The sequence below is a fragment of the Nerophis ophidion genome, linkage group LG11 (genome assembly GCF_033978795.1).
Source record: "Nerophis ophidion isolate RoL-2023_Sa linkage group LG11, RoL_Noph_v1.0, whole genome shotgun sequence".
In the NCBI taxonomy this organism is placed as follows: Eukaryota; Metazoa; Chordata; class Actinopteri; order Syngnathiformes; family Syngnathidae; genus Nerophis; species Nerophis ophidion.
In genome coordinates, this window is record NC_084621.1 from 53066364 (window position 1) to 53093273 (window position 26910).

The 26910-nt window shown below is 39.8% G+C and overlaps 1 protein-coding gene across 2 annotated transcripts in view; it reads right to left on the minus strand.

The window, feature by feature from the left end:
• Window positions 1–26910, minus strand: part of LOC133562239 (CUB and sushi domain-containing protein 3-like) — a 673567-nt gene that overhangs the window by 230508 nt on the left and 416149 nt on the right. For both annotated transcript variants that reach the window (XM_061916244.1, XM_061916243.1), the window contains exons 38-41: window positions 6665–6783; window positions 5002–5071; window positions 2510–2626; window positions 1782–1991 (exon numbers count right to left, since the gene is read on the minus strand). In XM_061916244.1, the coding sequence (XP_061772228.1) occupies window positions 1782–1991; window positions 2510–2626; window positions 5002–5071; window positions 6665–6783 (516 nt within the window). The remainder of the gene's footprint in view (window positions 1–1781; window positions 1992–2509; window positions 2627–5001; window positions 5072–6664; window positions 6784–26910) is intronic.

Consider the following 26910-nt stretch of genomic DNA (forward strand, 5'->3'; position numbering starts at 1 on the left):
GGGTACGTGAGCTTTTTTTTTAAATATTCTAAAAAATAGCAACAATTTTAAAAATCTTTTATAAATATATCTATTGAATAATACTTCAACAAAATATGTTTGTAAGTTCATAAACTGTGAAAAGAAATGCAACAATGCAATATTCAGTGTTGACAGCTACATTTTTTTGTGGACATGTTCCATAAATATTGATGTCAAAGATTTTTTTTTTGTGAATAAATGTTTAGAAAGAAGTTTATGGCGTCACTTTAGTGCCAAAAATCCAAGCGCATAAAAACTGTTATCGCGCGTTGATTCTCCACTTCGTGCGCGCGCGTGACACCCTTCTGCGCTGACTTTTTAGAATTTGTTTGTCGACAGGAGCTATCTTGATACATATAGACGTTGACCCACCCTGCTATACTTCTGATTGGCCCTGAGCTACTTTCGCCTGACCAATCAGAAAGGAGGGGCCGTGTAAGAATAACTTCCCACAAAGTGCCAAAACAAAGACGGCGCGCGCGCACATAGGCACCGCGCGCATGCAAAAGGCGCCGCGCGCGCAAAAGGGTGTCGCGCGCGTGCACGAAGTGGAGAATCAGCGCGCGATAACAGTTTTTATGCGCTTGGATTTTTGACACTAATGTGACGCCATAGAAGTTGATGAATCCAGATGGATCTCTATTATAATCCCCAAAGAGGGCACTTTAAGTTGATGATTACTTCTATGTGTAGAAATCTTTATTCATAATTGAATAACTTGTTTATTTTTCAACAAGTTTCTAGTTATTTTATATCTTTTTTTCCAAATAGTTCAAGAAAAAACACTACAAATGAGCAATAATTTCCACTGTTGTACATTTTAATAAATCAGAAACTGATGACATAGTGCTGTATTTGACTTCTTTATCTCTTTTTTTACAACCAAAAATGCTTTGCTCTGATTACGGGGTACTTGAATTAAAACATGTTCACAGGGGGTACATCACTGAAAAAAGGTTGAGAACCACTGATCTAGACTAGCGTTTCTGAACCATAGGGCAAGGGCCCGCTGTTGAGCCGCGAGCGCCTCTTTGAGGGCTCTCAAAAAAAACCTAATTCTCAGCTGTGGTCCGTATGGGCCGCAGCCGTACTCAGTTGTAATACACTTTTCTACCACTTGTGGCAGTAAGGACTATCTCAAATGGACAGAGGACATCTCAAGTTAAAGTCATAGAGATGTTATGACTTTATGGGTGAATCTGTATTTTCATTTGCAGTTACATTTTATTGACAGCTTGATTAACAAAAATAATAATTATTATTCAGTTGATTTATTTTATCACAACATAATTGTATGTGAATTTATTTTTTGGCAGCTATTTATGAGTCCCTTCTTATGCAGTATGTTTGGTTAGTAGTGATTTTTCTAATACGTCTGACCCAAGCTAAAATGTTAGTGTTAAAATAGAGTAATCCTTGCGATTTACACATTAATTTCCCCTCGGGAATTAATAAAGTATTTTTGATTCTGATTGTTTCAAATAGTTTGAAACGGTTGTGATCTGTAAGTAGGTTAGATATAATTATTGAATATGATTAAAATCAAGAATAAGATGACACATTCTGTTGTGGAAAAGTTGGGCCCCGAGATCAAAAAGACTAAGAACATTTGATCTAGGCCACAAATAAGTATGATATATATAGATTCAAATCATAATAGGTCCCCGTTACGTTAATAAACAAAGTCTCAGCATGCCAGTAAGTGCTGTGAAACATTTTCTTGTACCTTACACGTCAAAGAGACAATCTGTGTTGCTTACCTTGATAAACAATGTTAAAGCCAGGCTTGTTCTGTGAGTAGTCGCTGTGGAAAAAGAGCGTGGTCTCATGGGTGGTGCTGAACAGAGAGTTGGGTACCAGCGGGCCGCTGAACCGATCAATCACGGTTCCCGTCTCTAAGCTGCCGCTGCGCACTTCCAGATAGTCATGAACTGGCTCTGTGGAGAAGTTCAGAAACTGTAGATGGATCCCTGAAAAAAGCAGAACGTAGGTGTTAATGGGGGAAATAAAGAGAGACAATAGAATGAAAGTCGCAAACTGCCACAGTAAAGCTTTAAAAGTCAATGCTCCTGGCAACAGTTTGGAAACATCTGTCTGGGGGTTTTGCAAATGTCAATTATCAATGAAAAGTATTGAAAAAGAGTGGCAACTAAATCTTGGTAACACAATGTATCCCAAAACTGCTGCCAATATTGTAAATTGAGAAAGCAGGACTGCAGTTATGCATATATTATTTTGGCAATTTCATGTCACTATATCTGAGGTAAATAGCTCAATAAAATATTCTCAATTTTGGTTCTTGAAAAGTAACCCTTAAGGACATACAGAGGTTCTATCTCAAAGCCATAGTTATCTCCATAAAGCTAAAAGGGCATATCCTGTATATTTATTCAATAAAAAAATAAAGTTAATCTTCTTCAAGAACAATGAGGAAGAAAGAACCACAATAAAGATAAAAGAGGGAGGGAGAGTTGTCGGAGTAACAGACCAAAGCCAACAGGAAGCCGAACTCTCCAGCTACAGTCCAGGCTGCTCTGGTAATTCCCTGGAAAGCCCGGGCTGAGTATAACGCCACTGAAGTCTGTCATGAAGCCGCCACACTGAGCTGAAAAAGACCAACCAAGGAGAGAAAACATGTTACATCCCAGCAGAACGACTCTGAGGTGTGGAGTAGTGGTTTCCATCCCTGGCATCTGTCCTATGTTTATTTTGCAGAACATTTCACACAGCACCAATGATTGTATATGTGCATGTGCACACATTCACAAAGCAACATAGAATCCCTCTTATCAGATAATTGTATATGTGACACCCTTTGCAAAGCATCCGGTGTAACAGTTAGCTTTCAACAAAGTCAATGTTGCTGATTGCAAAGTAAGTGTGATACTGCCTTTGTTATTACCACCAAAGCCAGCCAAAGCCAGAAAATCACAGGTTTGCTTTGTCCCCCTCATTCCTATTTAGTGCTGGTCACGGTGACATGACAAAAAGTCGGCTTTATGCAGATCATGAAACAAAGGAAAAGATGGTTGCTCTTAAGTTTGCTTAGCATTGTTTATCTCATCATTCACCACCTGCACCTCTTACATTCTTTGTCCCTTGTATGCTCACCCCCACTCATCCTCTCCCGGGGGTAGAGCTCCAGCTCTTACAGTACATAAACACCCAGGTGAGGACTGATTGCAAACACAAGAGGAATCAATTCACACCTGAAACTAAATCAATATAGATGGATAGATAGATAGATAGATAGATAGATAGTTAGATAGATAGATAGATAGTACTTTATTGATTCCTTCAGGAAAATTAAAATTCCAGCAGCAGTGTACAGAGTTGAGATCAATTTAAAGAAAAAAGTAAAAAGTAAATAATGGGGGTTTAAAAGGAAACAAAATAGAGAAATATTACAAAAAGAATAAAAACAATGGGAATAACAATATAACAGTAAAATAAGAAGATAACAAGACAAAGTAGGCAGTAGTGACCATGTTATGAAAACGTATTGCACTGTTAATGTTTTGCATCCCCTGTCATCCTAATACCCCCCGCCCCCTCCCCAGAGAGGAGTTGTACAGTCTAATGACATGTGGGACAAAGGAGTTTTTGAGTCTATTAGTCCTGCACTTGGGATGAAGCAGTCTAGCACTGAACAGGCTCCTCTGGCTACTGATAACGCTATGCAGAGGGTGACTGGCATCATCCAGGATGCTCACTAGTTTGTCCACAGTCCTCTTCTCTGCCACCGTCACCAGTGAGTCCAGTTTCATTCCGATTGTAGAACCGGCCCGCCTGATCAGTTTCTCAAGTCTGGAGCTGTCCTTCTTAGATGTACTGCCCCCCCAGCACACTACCATGTAGATACACATATATGCACGCGCACACACACGCACACACACACACACACACACACACACACACACACACACACACACATATATGGCGTGAGTAGGTCACATATATGGCGTGAGTAGGTGTTGGTGGCCGAGAGTGGAGTCGGCTCTCTTGGTTGCTTTGTTGGGTCTGCTCCTCTCTCTGGCCATGCTCCCTCCACCCCAGCGGACGATGACGTGGAACACCGCAGAGGCCACCACAGTGTATATGTTTCTTTTACTTTTTATTCATAGCTGGATGTAGAAGTGGCTGGTTGTATCCGCTGCTTTAATGTCTATAATGTCCTTTGTCTTCTTTGATGTTTCCCTCTTACACACATGTGAGAGGGATGTGTACTATGGCTATGAGTTGTTGGTTATTTATTAATTTTTTCCCCCTTGGCCTCAGTCTGGACCCTCTATCCAGGGTCTCAGGCTTAGACCGATTTTTTTTATTTTTTATTTTATTTTATTTTAATCTTGTATTTTTTTCTCCCATTCCCCCCACCTTGTTTACCTGTATCTCATCTTTTTGTAAGGGGCGCTGGAAGCCGGCAGACCCGTCAGCGATCCTGTTCTGTCTCCCTGTAATGTTTGTCTGATCTTGAATGGGATTGTGCTGAAAATTTTTATTTTCCTGAAGGAATAAATAAAGTACTATCTATCTATCTATCTTTCTATATACGTCAATAAAAGCTAAAATCCAATAAGAATGTTTGTCGAGCTTTTATTGACGTATATATACAGTATATATATATACACATCAATAAAAGCTAAAATACATAAAGAATGTTTGTGTCTTAAGTTTTGAACTTAATGGAAAAAAACTAAACAAAAATATGATGTAATGGTGAAATTTAAGGGAGAGGCAGTGAACTCATATTTCCCAACCTACAGGCCCACACGCAACGCTTCCCCTACCCTTTGCATACTGTGAGGTGATTGGTTTCCCAAACACAATTACAAGTCTTTTGTGAGCCTCCACTTCAATTGTGTACAATACAACACAGCGAAAAATGGACAAGAAACAATAGAGAGCCATGTTTGATGCTGTATTTCTGCTGTAGGCAATATCAAATGACATAAAAACGATATATCAGAAATACATTACCTAGACACAATGGCACGGGGTGATTCCACCTTCTGACAGGACCAGGCATGCACGTAATATATGTGTTACCCTGTTTGGAGAAACACACAAACAAAATACATGGTATAATTTAAACCAACAATGAATTATACACATATGACTCCAGCATTTTTGGGAATGCACAGTTCATTGATGGAATTAGCTCATTGAGATACTAGGGCTGTAACAGTATTGTAAATACTGCGGTATGACGAATTTCAAAGTCTTTACAATAATGCTGTGACATCTGAAAGTAACAAACGAAAACCTGGCGAGTGTAGTTGTTTTCTGCTGTTTATAGCATTGGCCGGCTCTGAAAATAAACTACATCTCCCAGCTGCACACCCAGAAACGATTTGAAGCTTGCGAAGCTAAACATCAGTGGGTGTTTACATTGTCACTTTAAAGACATCAACTGTAATTAATGTTTTAAAATTATTTGAGCATTGTGTTTGTGTTCAATTACAGTAAGTGTGTTCATCCAGAACATTTTTGACACTTCATTTTACACATTATGGAATCTTCTTTTTTTTGTTGGACATATACCACAATAATATCGTACTGTGGCCTTAATATTGTGATAATGTCATACCGTGAGATTTTTATACCATTACAGCCCTATGAGATACTGTGTATCTCAGTATTTTATGTGGTATCAAGGCAAGTAAAAGGAGTGATATATTTACTATTAAATGTCAGCCTGGTTTGTCGTTGATTAAAAGTGAAACATTTTAAAAACATGAGCTTCACTGCACCACATAAAAACTAAACGTGGAAGTAATGGAAAACAACAACAAATATTCTAAGACTCTTATAACACTCCTGATAAACATGGAAGTCACGCGCCACTGGCATGCGGCACTGAAAATATTTTATTGCCTTGATTTGAAAATGTAATACAAGCTGTTTAAATACATAATTTTCTACTAATTACAGTTCATTACCTTTCATGCAAAATCCTACAAAACTCCCTTGGGAACAGGCTAAGAAAAATAGCAAGTCATAATAGCCAAATCCTGCGTATGATAACTGTGCTCCTTTTAATCCATCCAAATGTCTGCAGAAGCCGTGCACACACACACACTTGAACTTGAAAAGCTTTGCCATACATATGCATTTGATTCTACAATGGCCTCAAGTCTGTCTGTGGCATTTCGATGCTCAGCCTAAAGACGTGGCTGGCTGGTCCACAGAGAATGTAAAAAGCAACAAGCGCTCAGACAGAGAGCCTGGGGGTGCAGGATTAGAGAGGCCACTGTTCACACAATCCATTGCCGGTGGCCTTAGAAGGTACCTACAACTAAAAAGTCAACCGCTACGGCATCTTCTTGAGAGGATTTTAAGATGTTAAGAATGTTTTGTTACACACATGCAGACACACAAGGACACAGGCAAAGTTCACATACTTGGAATTCAAAATGCACGCATGAATACAAGACAGTTTTTCGAAAAACATGCCTTATTTTGCTGACACAACCACCAGTACAGTGAAAATGTGGCAGAAAAAGCACTTAGAAATGTTGCCTTGAAAAGAGTTGTGCTTTTGGCTATTTTCTGAAATTGTCACTCGAGGCGGTTGGGATATGATTCGCTTATCATAGTGAGCCGCATTGCCTCTTTACTGACACTGAATATTTTCCCCTACCTGAAGCGAGAAGCCCTGATCGCACTGGAAGGAAACCATGTCGCCCACAGTGTAGCGGTCTCCCACTTTGTGGCCGTTAGTGGGGGGCAGCGGCTCTGGGCATGAATCCAAACCTATTGCTTAGGAAAGAGTCACAGCACACAAGTGTGGACAGCCATCATTCTTCTGCACAGTATGATCCAACACCTGTTTAACCTGCTTGGCAAAAATAACATATCGTAAACCAACACCTGTAAAAGAAGCTGATTAAAACCAATTCAATTGAACGATGCCTCACCTAAATGTTCTTTTAACTACATAATAATTGAGCGTAATTTTAGCCCTCATCAAATTGTTCAAAAAATGTTAGTCCACTGATAGATATAATTGCAACAGTCCAACTGTTGTGTGAAGCTGTTAAAAGTAAAATTATAAAACAATTGTAGAAGAATTACTTGGCACAAGTATAGAGTGTCAATGGAAAAAAAGTGATTACCCAACTACTTGCCAGGAGAGGCCCACTACTTTCTATAAATGGCTTAACAGTGATGGAGATCCCAGGTTTACACAAATGTAACATATTTGAGAACATTTAGGATGACATAATATTAAAAAAACATTAAAATACTTTTTGTTAAATATTTATCTTTTATCCTGTCCATCAATAAATCTCATCAGTAATTAAAAACGGTTTCATTAATTTACATAAAGACAGTCTAAATGGTATTCTGGTTTGGTTGTTTAGTGGAAAGTAGCTTTTAAAAAATATTTGACGAATGTTTCCATGAATGTTCTCATTCATCCAGATCAATGTCATCTCAGAGCATTTAATCGATCACAACTGGGCTGTTTGGTTTGTCTTAAGAAATTATTTATTTGAGCATTTGTACTGACTGAACAGGAGAGATTGTTTATGTATTCTGACACTAACTGTTACGTTTGGAACGCATATTGGATGAGCGAGTTGTCACCCCAGGATGCAGCGGACCAGGACAAGGCAGGATTGCAGGTAGGAGCTTGTTTAATACAAAAAAAGGTAAAAAAAAAACACTCGTACAAAAAGCAAAAGAAACGACGTGCCAACGCACGGGAAGCTAATGCTAAACTAGCATGCAGTACAAAAGTCCAAGAAGCGCGTGTCGAGCGCACGCAAGCTAAGGCGAAACTTAGCACGGATTCAAAGCAGAGAAAACAAACGTGACTGTTGCAAGTAGCAAACAAACCATCCAGAATGAACAAAGGTAGCAGGCAGGTATAAATACTCAAGAAAACAATGAGAAACAGGATGCGTAAAAAGCATAGCGCGTAGAACAAATCAAGTAACCATGGTGACAAAAAGAAACAGGGAATGCCCAGAAACTCAGCACCGGAAGAGTCCAAACAATCAAAAAACCAAAAAAGACTCAAAAAACAGACTAAGGGTTGTGATCCAGGAAGCGGATCACAACAACTAACTCTGTGAGAATGACTATTCATGCATTTAGGGTTTGGTCTGATCCAGGGGCGTCACTAGACCTAATACTGTACTGGGGCACACCTGGGGCACAAATAATTCATGTGAGCGTGCAAAGTGCGCAAGCAAAAACATTTTTAGCACTTATTTATCATAAAAAATACATGAATAGTGCTTTAAACTATGAAATCATTTCAGATTATGTTGTATGGATCTTTGATTAACCACCTGAAATTAACTAATGCATTTGACCTACTTGTGCACCAGACTTCTAAACTGCTACTGGTAAAAGCAAAAAAGAAGAGCAATGAATCTTTTTGAAATATTTATTGCAGTAATCATCTGCAAATTTAACATCTACAAAAGTAAAACAAAAAATAAAGCACCCCTACATCTCTGGGTTCTTTTATAATATTTAATTTCCATTTATGGCAATGTGGCTAATCCTATTTCAGATACACAGTAGTAGAATAAATGAACAACTGTTGTGTGTCTGTTCAGGGAATCATTTTCTGAGAAGTAAACTGTAACGTCTCCTTTTCATTTTTGCAAAATGGTCAATCACTCTGGACAGACATGGGAATTTTACAGTAACTGTTATACAGTTGACTAGTGGTTCCCAACTGGTGGGTCGTGACATAAAAGTGGATTGTGTGTCATTTTCAGTGAGTCGCAGTCAGATGTGTGCATGAAAAAAACAAAGTTTAGGGAGAAAAAAATCAAATTGTGGTAACAAAACCAGATATTTTTAGCAATTTTTCTAGTGACTATTAGTGAGTATTTTAGCAAAAGGCAAACCGACTAACAAGTTGGAGGAGGACTCAGGACAGACATGGAAATATATATTTTTTAAATCTAAATGGGGCAACAAAACCCGATATTTTCAGCCATCTTTCTGAAAACAAATACAGAAATGTTACTATTTTTTCTGGAAACAAAACCAGATGCTTTAGCTGTAGCCATTTTTCTGGTGACAAAACAAGATTATTTTAGTCAAAGTCACACCGATTAACAAGACAAGTCTACTGTGCTATTTTTCTGTGAAATAAACTTGAATGATTTAAAAATTTGGCTCACGACTTGATGATATGGAAAAATGTTTTTCTTCCTGAAGATAAACCATTTGAGAAGCACTCAACTCACACATGCTTACTCCAAATCATCATTGATGCAGAACCAGCAGACAATAACCAACATTATGTTTCATGTTCATTGGAAATTCCCCCGACAGCTCGTACAGCAAATGAATATATTTGTCTTGATACAAGGAATAATGTTAGCTAACTTAGCATCAACTTAAGACAAAGATGTTGCCTAGCTGGCTAGGACTTCACTTACATCTCTCATTCCTCGCTTCTTCTCTGCTGCGGGCAAATAACTTTCTTAAATCCATCTAGGAGTTACAGTTTGAGTCAAATCAAAATCAAAATAATGTAATTAACAAATTGTTGTTGGCTAACGTTACCTACCTCACGCAATGATTTGAATCCCCCCCCCCCTCTCTCTCTCTCTCTCTCTCTCTCTCTCTCTCTCTCAACCAAGTCTCGATCCACAGGTGAATAAATTACCATATTAATTAGCCATGTGCTCACTGTTTCGTGGAGTGAATACAGTAGCAATCAATTACCATACTAAGTAGTATGTGCGCTGTTGTCTATGTTATGTAGACTTAAAACTCTGAAGCGTTTTTTTTTTATTGGTGAAATGTTTACTGGGGCACTGCAGATCAACAGTGGGGCACGTGCCCCAGTGAAATATGTCTGGCGACGCTCCTGGTCTGATCTAATAAGATCCAAATACTCTGTGCTAAGTATCGGGTGCAATCTATAGAATTGTGTATAGTATTAGATGGCAGGTGATCCTGCGATCGTGTCCAGTGTGTACCACGCCTTCCGCCTGATTGTAGCTGAGATAGGCACCAGCGCCCCCCGGCTGTCACCATGGAGACTCATTAATTTCCATATTTATGGCATCAAATGGTCCAACAGGTGGAGTTCTGCCGTGTTGTTGACATGCAGCACAGGACATATTATGTACCAATTCGAGGCTATATTGAGGTGCGGTCTAAACTAGTGGTCCCCAACCACCGGGCCGCAGAATAATTTTTTAATTCATTTTTATAAAAAAATAAAATAAAAAATAAATAAATATATATATATATATATATATATATATATATATATTTTTTTTTTTTTTTTTTAATTAAATCAACATAAAAAACACAATATACACTTACAATTAGTGCACCAACCACGAAAACCTCCCTTTTTCATGACAAAGAAAAAAAAAAAAAAGATTCTGATATTTCATGTATCAATGATGAAATATTAACATTGCAACACATGCCAATGCGGCCTTTTTAGTTTACTGAATTACAATTTTAAATTTCCCGCGGAGTTTCTTGTTGAAAACGTCGCGGACTGATGACGCGTGCGCGTTACGTCTCGGGGTTGAAAGGGGACATATTAGCGCAGCACCACTTGCGGCTAAAAGTCGTCTCTTTTCATCGCGCAATTACACAGTATTCTGGACATCTGTGTTGCTGAATCTTTTGCAATGTGTTCAATTAATAATGGAGAAGTCAAAGTAGAAAGATGGAGGTGGGAAGCTTAAGCCTTTAGCCACACAAACAAACGGTGATTTCTTGTTTAAAAATCCCGGAGGTGAAGCTTTACTATGGATCAGAGCGGTAAAGCGAACATGGATCCCAACTACATGTCGACCGGCAGTTTTTGGTGGGAAAATTGTGGAAATAAGTCACCTCTTACCGGAGATCAGTGGAGCTTCTGTCGTGCTGCAGCTGCCATGACTAATTCCCTCAGAGACTGGCGTCAAGACACCCGTGGCCACACCCCTCCGACTATCAGGTACTATTTAACTCACTAAAACACTAGCAACACAATAGAAAGATAAGGGATTTCCCAGAATTATCCTAGTAAATGTGTCTAAAAACATCTGATTCGCTCCCAATGAAATCGCCTTTTTTTTTTTTCTAGTCCGTCACTTTTAAATTTCCCCATCCACAAATCTTTCATCCTCGCTCAAATTAATGGGGAAATTGTCGCTTTCTCGGTCCAAATAGCTCTTGCTGCTGAAGGCTCCCATTATAAACAATGTGAGGATGTGAGGAGCCCTACAACCAGTGACGTCATTGTCTGCTACTTCCGGTAAAGGCAAGGCTTTTTTATTAGCGACCAAAAGTTGCAAACTTTATCGTCGATGTTCTCTACTAAATCCTTTCAGCAAAAATATGGCAATATCGCGAAATGATCAAGTATGACACATAGAATGGACCTGCTATCCCCGTTTAAATAAGAAAATCTCTTTTCAGTAGGCCTTTAATAAGCGCAAAGATTCGGTCCACCCAAGATGGCGCTGCTGTAGTGGCTGCTGTAGGCAGGAACTCTGTGCTCTTGTATCATCCTTTTGTGTTTCCCTCTTGTTTTCATGTGTTATTATATTTTTTTGCCCTTTGGTCCGGGACCCTTTGGGACTGTGTGACAAGGGGTGGCACTTTCGTGACCTCTGTGGTGCTTTTTTTGTGAACTTTTGGATCTGCCTCCCGGGAGCCTTTTGGCCATGGAAACCAGCTGCAGGGTCTCTGCTACACCGGAGTCTGTTTGGAGGGACTGGAGGAGACAGGGCTGCGGAGCTAGCACTGAGCGCTGGGACGGAGAGGCTTCGCGGTGTCTCGACTGGGTGAGCAGGTGTCGGACACCTCAGTCACCTTGGACATATCCTCGCTCATCCATGCGGACTGGACATTGGCCGAGAGTGGAGTCGGCTGTCTTGGTTGCTTTGTTGGGTCTGCTTCTGTCTCTGCCCATGCTCCCTCCTCCCCAGCGGACAATGGCTTGGAACACCGCAGAGGCCACCACAGTGTATATGTTTATTTTACTTTTTATTCATAGCTGTATGTAGAAGTGTATGGTTGTATCTGCTGCTTTAATGTCTTTGATGTTTGATGTTTCCCTCTTACACACATGTAAGAGGGATGTGTACTATGGCTATGAGTCGTTTTTTTTTTTTTTCCCCTTGGCCTCAGTCTGCACCCCCACTCCAGGGCCCAGGCTAAGACCGATTTTTTTTTAAATTTTATTTTAATCTTCTATTCTTTTCTCCCATCCCCCCCCCTGTTTACCTGTATGTCATCTTTTTTGTAAGGGGCGCTGGAAGCTGGCAGACCCGTCAGCGATCCTGCTCTGTCTCCCTGTAATGTTTGTCTGATCTTGAATGGGATTGTGCTGAAAATTTTAATTTTCCTGAAGGAACTCTCCTGACGGAATAAATAAAGTACTATCTAATCTAATCTAATCTAATCTAATATTGAACAAGGGCTCTGCCAGCAATTCTTAGTCCCATGAAAAGAAAAAGATTACAATGGTCCCCCAATGGGGTTGCTGTTGTCATCAAAATCCTATGTTTTGGGCCCCTGTCAGTGAGGAGCATTTGCAATTGTATTAACTTTACCCTCCTATACTTTGCCACTGATACTGAACTTTCATATTCGGCACTCCGGGTAAAGCATAGTTTTGGTGCCAAAACAAGCCAGAACACCTGCATAATCTACTAGAAATGTACTCAATATGCATAAAGTTTTGAGAGTCAAGTGCTCTCAAAGAGTTGTCAGCTTAAAACAGGTAGTGCAGGTGAGTTCATGACAGTAAACATGGCAACTGGAGTGACCACTTAAGAGTCACAACAAGTTGCAGTCAACATTCACCAGGTCCACTCACAGTAATGCCGGCGCTAGAAAGCACGCAGAAGCATCCAGTAAAAGTTATAGAGAATACGTCAGTGAGAAGATACTAGCAAAAGATTTAGAGTTTTGTTTCCATAGGCTTGAACTAAACTTGTTGGTATCTGCTAGCAGGAAGACAGTCATGAATGTATCGTTAATCCATATATGTAAATCTGCACTGTATCTAAAGCTACACAATTTTAGCACCTGTATAGTGTTACAAAAGGTCTGAGATAATCATCACTTCCTCACTTAGCACGTAGTAGAAAAAAACTAAAGATTTAGTTGTTATCCAGAATCCAAATTCTTGACTGAATATAAATAGACCAGCCTGCTAGTACTCGTAGAGATACTAGTGTGTAAAACAATCATCAAAACACATGTTTCTTGTCCAAATGCTTGAGAGAACTAAAACTTGTATACACCTTATATACTGAGGCTTGCAAAAGCAGATAAATAGAGGCTCCACTTTCCAGAGCCAGAGGCCATGTAGCAGACGGCAACGTAGCAAAAATAAACGAATGCACTTTCCTCACAAAAAAAGTGGATGACCATTACAAAAGGAAATGGTACAGATGGAGTAGGTTAATGCTTGGCATGGACTGCTTTCACAAGGTCAACACATTCTATTACTGACTGCAAAACTCATGTTTACCAAACTTAAATGGAATTCAATTTTAGCAGAAGAAAAAAAGGCCTTGTGGGAATTTGCCTAACCATTACTTGGTCAAATAATAGAAGGCCAGACCATGGTTCTGATCACAATTCACCAATGGCTAGGATCACACAAAGTATAAATGTTCTGTTTCAATCAAAACATTGTTACTGTCTTGCCAATGACACATACTATTACAATTTCTTAATTAAAAAAAACAAAATGATATTCATTGATAAACCTTGAACTCTGCCAGATTCATTTGGAAAGATTAAATTTATTAATTAGGCAATCCAGATGGAAACACATTGTAACATCAGTCCTGTTGCTTTTGCTAACAAACTCAATAAGGCAATAATGCAAATGGACGCTTAAATTTCTGCAAATTCTAATTCCAAGCGATACAATTAACGTCAGAAGTCAAACTGCACACTTGTGTATTTGTGGTTCAATGAATATGCAACTTAACAAAATGGAGTCTAAGAAATTAACTTTGACAAGGTATTGTTTAAAGTCATCTGTATTTTAAGATTGTGGGAACCACACCAAGGAAGGTTGGTAATAAATAGTTCTTCCTGAAAGCAATAACATTTAAGTATTTATATTTTAAAGGCAGAGTTGTCTAACTTCTTATTTGATCAGACTCTTGTTCAGGGTAAATTACGTGTTTGACTAGAGTTGGACATTGTCTGGATTTGGACAATTATAGTTCGCATTCTCGTTCCCCCTTTCAATTCTGGTTCACAACAAATCTTTGATTACAATTCTTTTAAGAGGAAGGCTATAATATATGCTATTCCCACAAGTATATTTTTAACCAGTTTATAAATAGAAATCCTAAGAACTTAAATATATGTTTTATTAAGTGTCTTTCCACAGTACACAACACTTTCACCAAGGTCATTTTACGCATGGGCTGTTGTTTATGTGATATAGATAGATATCTTTCAATCAGAGATTTATGCCCTCAATTCCGATCATCCATGAGTGAAATCGTACCAATTACATGTATTTACTGTAATATCTGTATGTATTTATGGTAAGTGTTATTGACAACAATATCCACACAATATTTAAAATAGCTTCTTATTATTTTTATTACATGACATTTGATCAAAACAAAGTCCTTTGTACAAAATCTATCCATTACTGATTTAAACCTTTACATTTTGCCATCCAAGGGCTCCTGTGTCCAGGGAATTATTTCCTGAGTTTGTAAACATGAGGGAAAACGACACAATAAAAGATTTTGAGAAAACATCATTATCAATTCTATTCCTCCAACACAGCGGTGTCATACTAATTTTAGCTCAGGGGCCACATAGATGAAAATCATTTTTGCGAATCAAGGCATAATAACGTAAAAAAATAACTTCAGATTATTTTCATTGTTTTACTTTGGTCAACAAGTAATTTCTGAAAATGCACATAATACAAATAATCCTCTTGGCTTCAAGTTTCACTTCAAGTGGAAAATGATGAGGAAAAACATGGTGCAGTTACAAAAACACCATGAAGAACACAATGAACTAAGAGAGTCTACGATGAATTGTATATTGAGTCTTCCCTACCAATTTATGGATCGATTTGTCTTCCCCTTGTATACATGCCTTGCAGTTGTTGCTGTACGGCATCATAGCAGCCCAACAGTTGCAAGATTATCCTCTCTTTTATTATTCTATTTGATAATTTCCTTTTTTTATTTTGACTGATAATAGCTGCTTACTTTCTGCTGAAACGCAATTTCATCGACACCACTTAAAGGCCTACTGAAACCCACTACTACCAACCACGCAGTCTGATAGTTTATATATCAATGATGAAATATTAACATTGCAACACATGCCTATACGGTCGGTTTAGTTTACTAAATTACAATTTTAAATTTCCCGCGAGTTTCGTCTCGGAAACGTCATGTAATGATGACGTGTACGCAGGACGTCACGCGTTTTTAGGAAGTATGAGCGCTACGCACACACACAGGTAAAAGTTGTCTGCTTTAACGGCATAATTAAACAGTATTTTGGAGATCTGCGTTGCTGAATCTTTTGCAATTTGTTCAATTAATATTGGAGAAGTGACAGTAGAAAGATGGAGTTGGGAAGCTTTAGCCTTTAGCCACACAAACACAGGGTGATTCTTTGTTTAAAATTCCCGGAGCTGAAACTTTACTATGGATCAGAGCGCGGCGCGGTCAAGCAGACATGGATCCCAACCGAATGTCAACCAGCAGGTTTCGGTGAGAAAATTGTGGTTAAAAAGTCGCCACTTACCGGATATCAGCTGAGCTTGTGTCGTGCGCACAGCTGCCGTCGACACCCGTGAGACATGGCGTCAACACACCCGTGGACGTACACCTCCGACTATCAGGTAATATTAAACTCACTAAAACACTAGCAACACAACAGAAAGATAAGGGATTACCCAGAATTATCCTTGTAAATGTGTTTAAAAACATCGGAATACTTCCAAACGCTATCGCGTTTTTTTTTTTTTTTTTTTTTTTTTCTAGTCTGTCGCTAGCAATATCCTCAAACACAAATATTTCATCCTCGCTCAAATTAATGGGGAAATTGTCGTTTTCTCGGTCCGAATAACTGTTTTTGTTGGAGGCTCCCATTAAAAGCAATGTGAATATGTGAGGAGCCCCCACACTTGCGACGTCATCGTCTGCGACTTCCGGTAAAGGCGAGGCTTTTTCAGGAAGTACCAAAAGTGGCGAACTTTATCGTCGATTTTTTCTACTAAATCCTTTCAGCAAAAATATTGCAATATCGCGAAATGATCAAGTATGACACATAGAATGGACCTGCAATTCCCGTTTAAATAAGAAAATCTCATTTCAGTAGGCCTTTAAAGGCCTACTGAAACCCACTACTACCGACCACGCAGTCTGATAGTTTATAAATCAATGATGAAATCTTAACATTGCAACACATGCCAATACGGCCGGTTTAGTTTACTAAATTACAATTTTAAATTTCCCGCGGAGTTTCCTGTTTAAAATATCGTGGAATGATGACGCGTGTTTGTGACGTTATTAGTTGGAGGGGACATATTAGCCCAGCACCACTTATGGCTAAAAGTTGTCTCTTTTCATCACGCAATTACACAGTATTTTGGACATCTGTGTTGCTGAATCTTTTGCAATTTGTTCAATTAATAATGGAGACGTCAAATAAAAATACTGTTGGTGGCAAGCGGTGGATTGCAGCTGCCTTTAGCACCGAAACACAGCCGGTGTTTCGTTTGTTTGTTGTGAAGCTTTAACACATAGCGGTCAAACGAACATGTTTCTCTACGTCAACCAGCAAGTTTTTTGGATGGGAAAATTGTGATTTTAAGTCGGCTCTTACCGGAGACTTGAGTGAATTACGCGACCTCATCCTTCAGCTCAAAAAGGCAGCTGTGATCTTGGCTCCTCGGCTTCTCTCAGAGACACTGGCATTCACCACAGCCATCCGACTTTCAGGTATGACTATAATCTCACTAAAATAAGAAGATAAGGGATTTTCCAGAATTATCCTAGTAAATGTGTCTAATTACATCTGAAACTCTCCTACTGCCGCCACCTGGAGCCGTCGCCTTTTCTTTTTTTTTTTATTAGTGCTTCACCCTAACTTTCCTCATCCACAAATCTTTCATCCTTGCTCAAATTAATGGGGAAATCGTTGCTTTCTCGGTCCGAATTGCTCTTACTGCTGGTGGCTCACATTATAAACACTGTGAGGATGTGAGGAGCCCTCACACCGGTGACGTCACACGCACATCGTCTACTACTCCCGGTACAGGCAAGACTTTTCTATTCGCGACCAAAAGTTGCGAACGTTATCATCGATGTTCTCTACTAAGTCCTTTCAGCAAAAATATGGCAATATCCCAAAATGATCAAGTATAACACATGGAATGGACCTGCTATCCCCGTTTAAATAAGAAAATCTAATTTTAGTAGGCCTTTAAAGTTGACTAAACACTTTGTTCTTACCTTGCTTCAAGATTGATTGTACAGATATGGTGTTGTTTCTGCTGGGCAAGTATGCCTGACGCGCCTCCTACAGCACCTTGTGTCAGCTGCAAGGTCATCAGCAGAGGACCACCGGAACGCCTCCTGATGGCGGAGCGGTGGCAGGGACGTCTCCCTGCCACCCCCTGCAGCTGACCCATCTTATTGCCTTGACCCCCAGTACTTATCCCTCCTCCTCAGCCACAACCAGAAACTTCCCTTTTCTGCTTCCTCAGCAAGGGCCTTTGTTTCCCTTTGGAGCTTAGCCCCAGTCAATCCCACATCTCGGAGCAGCCTTATGGTTGATGTACCGACGAAGCCCCGACAGCCTACTTCCACAAGCTAGATGGTAGAGGACCAGCCTGCCTCTCTGGACTCAGCAGCCGGATCTGCATACTTGGTTGCTTTGCGCTCGTAGGCTGACTGGATTCCCTCCTCCCAGGGGATGGTAAGCTCAATCAGCATGGCAGACTTGGTAACAGCAGACCACAGCACAATGTCTGGGCGGAGTGAAGTGGTGGTGATCTCACGGGGAATTAGAGCTGTTTACCGATGTCAGCCCTCATACTCTAGTCCCTTGCCAGAGAGAGGACACTGCGGCGGCCTCATCGGCTGTTGTCTCCTTTGCCTTCCCCCGGCCTCACAAACATGACGGGAAGTTGCTTGGCTTAGGGCTGGCTGTTGGCCTCTTGTCTACTGCTCTCCAGGACTTCTGCCAGTTTCATCAGGACTTGATGATGCCGCCATCTGAAGCGACCCTGTGTCAGGGCGATCTTGCAGCCTGATAGCAAGTGCTGCAGGCTGGAGTTGAGAGCACCACACAGGAGACAGCTCTCCTCCTGGCCGAACTAATGGTGGAGGTTTCTGGGGCATGGCAAGGTGTCATAAGTTGCCCTGAGTAGGAAGCTGAGTCTGGCTTGTGGCATCTTCCATAGGTCGGCCGAGCTGATGGGTCTGCTGATGGTATCTTTCCAAGTGGTCCATCTTCCTTGGCGACCTTGAGACACAGCCTTGATGGTATATTGCTCCTGGTTCACCCTTGAGACCTCCTCCACAACCATGGCTCTGCGTTCCCTCTTTGTGGCCTTGGACCAGAGGCGTGGAGAGGCTCCCCAGCCAAGCCCCACTCTTCATACTTGCACCCTGCCAACTATCTCCTGGTGTTGAAGCCTGCCAATGGCCTTGGCAACCTCTGGCCCTGCTTGCCACTTCCGGCCTGTTCGGGTTGGTACATGTGCATTCCTCATTGTAGGACCTGAGGATTCTTCCAGCTCGAGAACCAATCTGGCCTTCTCCTGCTTATAGCCCAGGGCGATGGACTGGATCGCCAAATGCAGTAAAGTTACCCCAAATAAGCCAGTGTCGGAGAAGCAATGCGGTAGGCCCAGCCACTTTCGGATGTAGGAGTTGGCTAATCTGTCCACCCCGTTGGCTGTTAAGGATGGAATCTCGCACATCTTCTGTGGCCACAAAACCCTTTGGTACAGTGTGAAGTTGTAGCACCACAACTTTGACTTTCCGGGGAGCTGGCTCTTGTTGATGCTCGCTAGACCTTCTGAGAGTTGTTTCCGTGCTGCCTTGCCTGCTTGCTTGTCCATTCTCTGTGAGATAAGAGGTTAGTCTCTTGGCCATGACTGCAAAGAAGATCTTTCCCTCGACATTCAACAGAGCAATACTCCTGAATTGATTGATGTTATGGGACTCCTGTACCTTCGGAAGAAACACCGCCACAGCTCTCTGCCACTCCGACGGAATGAGTAGATTCTTCCATGCTGTGCTCATTAGCTTCCACAAGCATTTCAGCACTTGGGGGCAGTTCTTGTATAGCTTGTAGGGAATTCAGTTAGGCCCAGGAGCTGATGCTGGCCTCGCTTTCTTGACCACTGCTCTTACCTCGCTCAGTCGAGGAGGGAAGCTGTCAAACTGCGTGGTTGGAGGTTGAGGAGGAGGGACGTATCCTGGTGAACCTAATGGATCGTTCCTCTTTGAGTCGCTGTATTGGTTACTGAAGTACTGCTCAAGCTCCTCCTTGGTAGCTTCCAGTTTCCCGTTTCGTTTCTCCTTCAGAAGCTGACGGGCGTACTTGAAAGGATTTCTTTACGAAGCTAGCCCTTTCTTTCTCCTTTCATTTCTTGCGTCTGCGAATACGCTCTGCTCTTCGCATGCTGCCCAGCTTCTGTCTCACCTCGTCCCATAACACCTTCAGGCCTTCTTTCTCCTCTGCAGTTGCCTTCCTCCATCTCCTGCGGAGCTGGCGCTGATCTTGCACCAGCGCGTCAATCTCAGCCTCCCTCCTGCCCTTTCTTGGGGGAGATTGTGCTGCATCTTGGTGAGGTTACTGAATCTAGCTTTGCACTCCTCGTACAGGAAGTCCCCAAGAAGGTTGAGTTTCTTGTCCACTTTACCAAGTAGTGCGTTCTCCACCAGTAGACTGAGGTCTGAGTCCAGTTTCTGCCATATCTTCACATCACTTGCCCTTAGCCCCTTGAAGGTGCCCTTCCTACCTGGTTCCCTCTTTTCTGTTTGCTGCGTGACTGGGGGTCTGGCAGGTCGATCTTCGGCATGCTCACATGCCAGGGGGGTCCTGCTCCGCTCGGGGGGTTCTTCCTCTACCGTCCGCATATCAACAATGTTTGAACCCTCGGCTCTGTGGTTCTCTTTTAGTGGTTAACTTAGCTGCTACTACTACTTGCTCTACCTCTATGTGTAAAATGTTTAGCCTCACCCTCCAGTCCTCCGTTGACAATAATACATAAAGGGCAATTCAACCTTTTTTCTAAGTTTTGCCTGTCATTCACAATCTCCATGTAAAACAAGCACAGATGTGTTTTTCTTTTTTCTTGTATTATGCATTCTAATTTGTTAAATATGGCAAGCATGAAGTGGCTAAAAAGACAGATTATAGGAATCAAGCCCACTAAAGAAAAATATCCAAAAACCGCCAGCAATATTACATTTACATCTTGTAACCTTAATATTGACTGAGTATTAGCGATCTTGTTACTATAATTGCTAACGTAGACAAACTACTTTTATTGACACTCTAGTCACAGAAAGCTACAGTGTCGACATAGTGAGCTGGTAAGTTAGTTTTAGATTAAAAGTAATGCCTCCCACCCGGATAGTAGAAGGTTGTATCCATAAACTGAGAAGTTGGTCACTTGACATTTAACTTAGACCAAAGAGGGCGAGAAAGATACACAAAAAAAGCTTGCTGGTTTTTTTTTTACCACCGGATGAAGTATTATTATTTCTTCGTCTAAACAGGAGGGTGTGAACATCCCATCAGTCGACATTACAGTGAGTGATTATTCTATCATGCTCGTAGTTTGTATTTCCTGTTCCGCACTTTGCTATACTGCTACATGATGCTTATTAATTCACTAAACCTGGATTTGTTTAGTACACAGTTTGTACAACTTGTAGATCATCCCCCTTATGTTCAGAAAATATAAGGTTCCATCCATCCATTTTCTACCGCTTATTCCCTTTCGGGGTCGCGGGGGGCGCCAGCGCCCCCCGCGACCCCGAAAGGGAATAAGCGGTAGAAAATGGATGGATGGAACCTTATATTTTCTGAACATAAGGGGGATGATCTACAAGTTGTACATTTATGCATCATAATTTGTAGTAGTGGTTGTTGGCTCTCGTGAATTCTGCCATAAGTTGCAGTCAGTTTTGTTGTTGTTGAAGGGAACAGCAAACATTGTGATGCTTCTGTGAAATGAATGCTGCATGCTTAAGATTACCAAAATACATAAATATTAAATGTTATTATAAATGTGCCTTTTACTACATTATATACACACTTACAGCATATATATAAAAACTTGATGGAAGTTTTTTGGAGATTTTTATAAGCAGAATAGAGCGACTCCCATTGGCTGACTTTTGCTAATGTTTATTTACGAGTTATCATCATTGATTTAGGGGAGCTCCTCGACACGGCGTACGGAAGTATAGTTAGCTACTAGCCACCTCTGTGGCAGCTTATTCCTCCGGTTGACGGACTGTGCATTGAAAATTGGAATCAACGTTTAGAAATGTGGACGATTCCGAGCAAATTGAAACTGTAAACCTGGCTCCCTATTCATGCCCACTGACTAATCCTAGACACCATACGTTTGAATGCCTTCTGTATTGCCACAGGCTACTCCTTTATTGAGTAATGCATGTACATGATCCTTTATCGGTGTGACCTAGTGTTTCTCGTAGAGAGAAATGACAGTACATTTGTGCCATAGAAGCCAAAGTGCTGTCTGCACAGGGCATTGTGTAAAGATTAGGCCTGAGCAAACAGAAAAGCCATTACAATTTAATGACCCCCTAGTCACCCATAAATTTTACTTTATACTTGCCATGCCTCGAGTATCATAGCAGGGTGGCGTGTTTTAATTTTCACAATGGTGAATATAAAAACAAGCTCTACGCTGTACTGAATATCACATAACTGACAAAAAAATAACCATGTGATACAAGCAATAAACAAACCCCGTTTCCATATGCGTTGGGAAATTGTGATGATGTAAATATAAATGGAATACAATGATTTGCAAATCATTTTTAAAACATATTCAGTTGAATTTGCTACAAAGACAACATATTTGATGTTCAAACTGATAAACATTTTTTTTTTTTTGCAAATGATCATCAACTTTATCATTTGATGCCAGCAACACATGACAAAAAATTTGGGAAAGGTGGCAACAAATTCTGATAAAGTTGAGGGATGCTCATCAAACACTTATTTGGAACATCCCACAGGTGTGCAGGCTAATTGGGAACAGGTGGGAGCCATGATTGGGTATAAAAACAGCTTCCCAAAAAATGCTCAGTCTTTCCCAAGAAAGGATGGGGCGAGGTACACCCCTTTGTCCACAACTGCGTGAGCAAATAGTCAAACAGTTTAAGAACGTTTCTCAAAGTGCAATTGCAAGAAATGTAGGGATTTCAATATCTACGGTCCATAATATCATCAAAAGGTTCAGAGAGTCTGGAGAAATCACTCCACGTAAGCGGCATGGCCGGAAACCAACATTGAATGGCCGTGACTTTCGATCTTTCAGACGGCATTGTATCAAAAACCGACATCAATCTCGAAAGGATATCACCACATGGGCTCAGGAACACTTCAGAAAACCACTGTCACCACATAGAGTTTGTCGCTACATCTGTAAGTGCAAGTTAAAGCTCTACTATGCAAAGCGAAAGCCATTTATCAACAACATCCAGAAACGCCGCCGGCTTCTCTGGGCCCAAACTCATCTAAGATGGACTGATGCAAAGTAGACAAGTGTTATGTGGTCTGACGAGTCCACATTTCAAATTGTTTTTGGAAATATTTGACACTGTGTCATCCGGACCAAAGGGAAAGCGGACCACCCAGACTGTTATCGACGTAAAGTTCAAAAGCCAGCATCTGTGATGGTATGGGTTGCATTAGTGCCCAAGGCATGGGTAACTTACACATCTGTGAAGGCACCATTAATGCTGAAAGGTACATATAGGTATTGGAATAACATATGCTGCCATCTAAGCAGCGTCTTTTTCAAGGACACCCCTGCTTATTTCAGCATGCGTTACAACAGCGTGGCTTTGTAAAAAAAGAGTGTGCATACTTTCCTGGCCTGCCTGAAGTCCAGACCTGTCTCCCATCGAAAATGTGTGGTGCATTATGAAGCGTAAAATACGACAGCGGGGACCCCGGACTGTTGAACGACTGAAGATCTACATAAAACAAGAATGGGAAAGGATTCCACTTTCAAAGTTCAACAATTAGTTTTTTCAGTTACCAAAAGTTTATTGAGTGTTGTTAAAAGAAAAGGTGATGTAACACAGTGGTGAACATGCCCTTTCCCAACTACTTTGGCACGTGTTGCAGCCATGAAATTCAAAGTTAATTGTTATTTGCAAAAAAAAATAAAAAAAATAATGAGTTTGAACATCAAATATGTTGTCTTTGTAGTGCATTCAACTGAATATGGGTTGAAAAAGATTTGCAAATCATTGTATTCGGTTTATATTTACATCTAACACAATTTCCCAAGTCATATGGAAACGGGGTTTGTAATATTTAACTTCAACATTGTATAGCACATCATTTCTGAAGGTAATTTCACACAAAAATGAGATTCGGATTACAAGCACCCAAAACAACACTGAAATGTCACATATTTTTGCTGAGTAGTCGAGAGCCGGAAGCAATGGTACAGTGTAATAAATGGGTCTGCCTGTAATATCTTACTGTCATTTCATAAATCATTATTAACACAATCTGGAACAGCACAGGCATGATAAATCAGGTGGTATACATGGTACATTGAATCCTACATAGATGTTTCCCTTGTGTGTCAAGAATGTATTTATTTGGGTGTCATACTTACTCGATCTAGCTTACACTGAAATAAAATTGGCTTCTGCACAATGTGGTAAATATCAAACAATGAGGGACAGCATTTTGGGATACAAAGCATTGTATTTCCTGTGAGAATAATGTCAATATTCCACAGGCCTTTGGAGACCTGGGTAAGCGCTGTAACAATAGAGAACAAAAGGATTTCTTCCTCCGTGGATTTTAACAATCATCCAAAACAGATGGCTACTGGATGTGTTGTTTGCTGCATATTTCTTCCAAAAACAGTGACCATCCACAAAGTTTATCTGTAAATCATGTAGCAAAAAAAGTTTCAAGCTAGTCCTAATCAATACTGTGTCTGTTCATCTTTTTAACATAAGAGCTCTGTGGTCTTCTTCATAATTATAATGATATCAGGGCTGCGCAATTATTTGAAATCAAATCGTTATCGTGATTTTAACTGTTGATATTATCACTCAGCTGAGGTTTTTTTTTTTTTTTTTCCTCCTGCCTTCTCGAGCCTCGCATCCTTACCTTGCTGACCGATCAAAATTATTTACAGGAAAGTGTGATGCGTGCGCTACGATACAGTCAGAGTGCTAATAACAAACAACACTTGCGTTATATTACTGTACAGCAGGGGTCACCAACGCGGTGCCCGCGGGCACCAGGTCGCCCGTAGGACCAGATGAGTCGCTCGCTGGGCCTGTTCTAAAAATAGCTCAAATAGCAGCACTTACCAGTGAGCTGCCTCTATTTGTTTAATTTTATTTTATTTATTTACTAGCAAGCTGGTCTCGCTTTGCTCGACATTTTTAATTCTAAGAGAGTCAAAACTCAAATGGAATTGGAAAATCAAAGAAAATATTTTAAAGACTTGGTCTTTACTTGTTTACATAAATTCATTTATTTTTTTTACTTTGCTTCTTATAACTTTCAGAAAGACAATTTTTAGAGAAAAAATACAACCTTAAAAATGATTTTAGGAATTTTAAACACATTTACCTTTTTACCTTTTAAATTCCTTCCTCTTCTTTCCTGAGAATTTAAATCAATGTTCAAGTAAATGTATTTTTTTATTGTAAAGAATAATAAATACATTTTAATTTAGTTCTTCATTTTAGCTTCTGTTTTTTCAACGAAGAATATTTGTGAAATATTTCTTCAAACTTATTATGATTAAAATTAACAAAAAATATTCTGGTAAATCTAGAAAATCTGTAGAATCAAATTCAAATCTTATTTCCAAGTCTTTTGAATTTATTTTAAAATTATTGTTCTGGAAAATCTAGAAGAAAAAATGATTTGTCTTTGTTAGAAATATAGCTTGGTCCAATTTGTTATATATTCTAACAAAGTGCAGATTGGATCTTAACCTATTTAAAACATGTCATCAAAATTCTAAAATCAAGCTTAGTCAGGAAAAATTACTAATGATGATCCATAAATGTTTTTCTTAAATTTTTTCAAAAAGATTCGAATTAGCTAGATTTTCTCTTTTTTTCTGTTGAATTTTGAACTTTGAAGAGCCGAAATTGAAGATAAACTATGTTTCAAAATGTAATTTTCATTTTTTCCCTGTTTTTTCCTCTTTTAAACCGTTCAGGTAAGTGTTTTTTTTCATCTTTTATTCTCTACAAAAAACCTTCCATGAAAGGAAAAAAAATGTACAACGGAATGACAGACAGAAATACCCATTTTTTATATATATATATATAGATTTATTTATTAAAGGTAAATTAAGCAAATTGGCTATTTCTGGCAATTTATTAAAGTGTTTTTCAAACTGGTAGCCCTTCGCATTAATCAGTACCCAAGAAGTAGCTCTTGGTTTCAAAAAGGTTGGTGACCCCTGCTGTACAGTATCTGAAAACTGATTTAATGGTGACAGTGTAAAATTGCTGAAAGGACTTCTTTTAGTACTAGGCTTGTCAACTGAGCTTGAAACGGTTAAACTACGATGAGGCTTTGACAAGTTGCCAAAAACAGTGTAAGCAAACATGGGCATTGTATAAGTAAACCCAAATCTTTTTTGAAAGTCGATTCTTGCATTCGCTATGTGTGGCAACTTGAGACAAGAATATGAAGTGAAGTGAATTATATTTATATAGCGCTTTTTCTCCAGTGACTCAAAGCACTTTACATAGTGAAACCCAATATCTAAGTTACATTTAAACCAGTGTGGGTGGCACTGGGAGCAGGTGGGTAAAGTGTCTTGCCCAAGGACACAACGGCAGTGACTAGGATGGCGGAAGTGTGAATCGAACCGGCAACCCTCAAATTGCTGGCACGGCCACTCTACCAACCGAGCTATACCGCCCCCAATATGTTGATAGTCTAAAAGTAACATGACTTCTTCCTTCACTTACCATTCTAGCAGTTGTATGCATTGACATGAATACAATCTAAATATCGCAAATCAATTCGCTATCGCAATTTGTAGCTGGAAAATCTCATTTGGGTTTTGTCTTAAAATCGTGCAGCCTGATGTATTTTAAATAGGGGTGGTCCGGTACAACATTTTCACTTCTGATTCGATGCCTATATTGGAGCCTTGTGTGTGTTGTCTGTAGTGTTGTCCCGGTACCAAAATTATTTTGATACTTTTTAGTACTTTTCTAAATAAAGGGGACCAAAATAAATTGCATTTTGGCTTTTTTTTAACAAAAAATCTTAGGGTACATAAAACATATGTTTCCTATTGCAAGTTTGTCCTTAAATAAAATACTGAACATACAAGACAACTTGTCTTTGGTTACTAAGTAAGCAAACAAAGGCTCCTAATTTAGCTGCTGACAGTAACGTGTTGTGTCATTTTCCATTGTATTATTTTGTCAAAATTATTAAGGACAAATGGTAGAAAATGAATTATTAATCCATTTGCTAATTTACCGTTAATATCTGCTTACTTTCTCTCTTAACATGTTTTATCTACACTTGTTAGAATTCACTTGATACTTTACATTAGTTTTGGATGATACCACAAATTTGGGTATCAATCCAATACCAAGTAGTTACAGGATCATACATTGGTCATATTTAAAGTCCTCATGTGTCCAG